Source organism: Theropithecus gelada, chromosome 6, assembly GCF_003255815.1.
Source record: "Theropithecus gelada isolate Dixy chromosome 6, Tgel_1.0, whole genome shotgun sequence".
NCBI classification, from domain to species: Eukaryota; Metazoa; Chordata; class Mammalia; order Primates; family Cercopithecidae; genus Theropithecus; species Theropithecus gelada.
The window spans coordinates 173,561,939-173,564,680 of NC_037673.1; the positions used below are offsets into that span (position 1 = coordinate 173,561,939).

At 56.9% G+C, this 2,742-nt stretch overlaps 1 protein-coding gene across 3 annotated transcripts; it reads right to left on the minus strand.

The window, feature by feature from the left end:
* Positions 1-203: 203 nt before the first annotated feature.
* Positions 204-2,725, minus strand: RAB24 (RAB24, member RAS oncogene family). Of its 3 annotated transcripts, none has more exons than XM_025387647.1 (9): positions 2,388-2,725; positions 2,153-2,301; positions 1,990-2,058; positions 1,750-1,828; positions 1,573-1,640; positions 1,393-1,492; positions 1,123-1,173; positions 920-982; positions 440-802 (listed from the first exon to the last, which is right to left on the minus strand). In XM_025387647.1, the coding sequence occupies exons 2-9, from the start codon at positions 2,267-2,269 to the stop codon at positions 738-740; spliced, it is 612 nt and encodes a 203-aa protein (XP_025243432.1). In that variant the 5' UTR covers positions 2,270-2,301; positions 2,388-2,725; the 3' UTR covers positions 440-737. The 3 variants fall into 3 exon arrangements, with proteins under 3 accessions (XP_025243431.1, XP_025243432.1, XP_025243433.1); XM_025387648.1 differs by having other exon boundaries at positions 2,392-2,706; XM_025387646.1 differs by having other exon boundaries at positions 204-802; positions 2,153-2,725.
* Between the last annotated feature and the right edge of the window lie 17 nt (positions 2,726-2,742).

A 2,742-nucleotide genomic window follows, 5' to 3' on the forward strand; every position in this document is an offset into this window, starting at 1 on the left:
TTTAAGTCTAAATTAGCAGCTGAATTGGAACCAAATCTGGGTCCATTAGACCTTTCTGGCTTACAGAACTTAGAACTTTCCTACGGTTAAACCACACTGTAGGATGTCACTGGGAAGTTCAGAACCTGAGTCACAGGTCTGACATAGGGTCCCAAACATGACAGATGCAGTAGAGCCAGTCAGACCAACCTGTCTGAAGTAGGAATGCTTGACCCTTTTATTTTGAAGCAACTCATGCACTCTTTTCAGCACTCAGAAGGAATTGTGAGCTTTGTACTACCCCAGCCCCAGTATCTCAGTAACCCTGGGGAGAAAAGTCTTGTTTTCCAAAGGAAAATGAGAGTTGGGAGGAGCCTTAACATAAGCAGTGAGGCCAGCCAGGTGGCCCCAGAAAGAACTAGGTGTCTTGACACCCAATCCACACAGCAGGGAAAGGGGCTGGGTGTGATTCACAGTGCATTCATTTTATTTACAGATCAGAAGCCACTTAAATAATCTGCAGACACAAGTGCTGTCCAGGGCAGAAGCCTGGGGTCCAAATCAGCCCTTATCCCTCCTCATGCCCACAGTCAGCCCAATGCTGTCTCCGTTCTATGGGCCAGCACAGGCAGGTGCCACCTCTGCTGACAGGAGGACCTGGGGTAGCTCAGACATTTGACTACCCAAGCCCAGAAAGGAGCTGGGTCCAGCCCTTCTGGGGAATTCCTTTAATTCCCCCAGGCCAGGTGAGTGCTGACTCAGTGATGACAACAGCTGTAGAAGTAGGGGTTTGGCTTCTGGCCCAGATCCACGCCCTTGTCCTCTGTCAAAGAGAGAGGTGGCAGCTCAGCACCATTCTGTTGGGATCAGGTAACTCAGGAAAGGGGCAAGATGCTGTGGGCCTAGAGTAAGTCTCCATAAAGGCTGGGGAAGCACACACCTGTCATCACCTGGAAGGCAGCCACACTGACGTAATCCTCTGCCACTTTCTGGAAGAGCTCGTCTGGCAGGAAAAATGATGATCAGTGAGGGCCCAATGCCAGTAGCCCTGGGATCTCCCAGTGACCCAGCCCTCTGTGCCCTATTCAGCTTCCTCTGGTGCCCCTGTGTGTTCCTGCTGTGAGGCCCCAGCACAGCACTCACCCACACTCTGGCCTGTCTTGCTGGATGTTTCAAAGAGCTGAGCTTTGATATCTGTAAAGAAAAGTGACTAAAGCCTCATACCTGAGAATTAGATAAACAGACAAAAGGGAGGGCTAGCAGTTCAGGCAGTCTCCTGGACCCCACAGTTCAAGGAGGCCAGGAAGACCTCCTAGAGCACCTTGCCCTGGCAGCCAAGGCAGTCCCTATTTTCTGTGATCCACCCAGACAGCCACACACTCCCACCCCCCCAAAGGGCTGAGGAGCAGCTACTGTCTGCATAGTCCTGGACGTCATGGAAGTCCACACGTCGACGCCTCCGGTCTTCTTCCAGCAGGTCACTCTTGGTGCCACAAAGGTAGATTTGGCAGCCCTGAGACAGAAGACAAGGGTCACCCCCACAGACCAACAGAACCCCAGCCCCTAGTCTTCTAGTGAGGTCTGTTCACCTACCTCCTCTAGGCTGCGCAGTTCCTTCACCCAGAACTTTGCTCGCTCAAAGCTGCTGCTGTCTGTGAGGTCTTGGTGTGCGGCATGCAGGAGACACAACCAACTGGTCAAGGGCTGTTCTCTGGCTAGCCTGGCACCCATCTCTTCTTGTGGGACAGGCCAGAACCCCCCCGCCCTTACCATAGCAAACGATGGCAGCCTTGGCACCCCGATAGTAGATTCTACTCATGGCCTCATAGCGCTCAGAGCCTGCTGTGTCCTAAAGAGTAAGGCTTGAGTCAAACTTAAGGCCATGTTCTCCAGAACCCGCTATTTCAGATAAGGAAACGGGTCTATGAGGCCACAAATCAACCAGTAATAGGAAGGACCTACACCTCCTCAGGAATGAGTCTCCCAAGAATAGATGCCCAGGGGACTTACCCAAATACCTAATGTCACAGTCCGGTCTCCGACCGACATCACCTTGGCCACGAAGGCGGCCCCGATGGTCTGCAACGAGAGGGAAGAGATCCGAGCCATAGGTGCAGATTACCGCCCCCCCACCCCTCCGCCCACCGTGCCTGGCCCCTCCGGATGCACTTACGTTCTGATAGGGCCCCACCAGAAAGCGGTCGTGCACGTAGCGCTCCACCAGGCTTGTCTTGCCCACGTACTCCTTGCCCAGCATCACCACCTTGACGTCCACGCGCTGCCCGCTCATGCTCCCGGGGCCGCTTCAGCCACGTCAGGGTCCTGAGCGGGGACGGGAGGCAAACCCCGATCTCCGCTCGGCCCAGGCAGCGCCCAAGCCTCCGACCCCGACCCCAAACGGCGCCAACCTACGACTCGAGACAGCGCGTCGAGCTCGAGCTCTGGCCGTGGCCTTGCACTTCGGCAGCGCCCCGTGTGCCCCCGCTGTTCGGCTCCGGGCGCCGATTATCTTTCGAAGACCCCAAACCCCGGGGCGGCCTGGGAGCGCGCGGGACAGCGTCCTCAACAGCGCAGCACGCCGCCGTGCAGCTCGCTACTCCGTCATTCGCTCGCCTGCCCGGCTTAAGCTCCGTTCTGGCTGGGAATCCCAACCGAATCCGGGGTCTCCTGCAACCCGGCTCCTACCCGCAGCGCCGCGACTCCCGCGGGAGGGGGCGAGAGGGCGAGGGGGCGGGGCCGCAAGGTCACGTGGCGCGGGCGCCG

Excerpts from the sequence above, each read along its gene's own strand:
- RAB24 (XM_025387646.1), bottom strand. The coding sequence starts at position 2,269 with ATGAGCGGGCAGCGCGTGGACGTCAAGGTGGTGATGCTGGGCAAGGAG. Across the intron at positions 2,059-2,152 it reads TGGTGGGGCCCTATCAGAAC|ACCATCGGGGCCGCCTTCGT; the intron begins GTAAGTGCATCC and ends CTCTCGTTGCAG. Across the intron at positions 1,174-1,392 it reads CGTCCAGGACTATGCAGACA|ATATCAAAGCTCAGCTCTTT; the intron begins GTAGCTGCTCCT and ends TTTTCTTTACAG.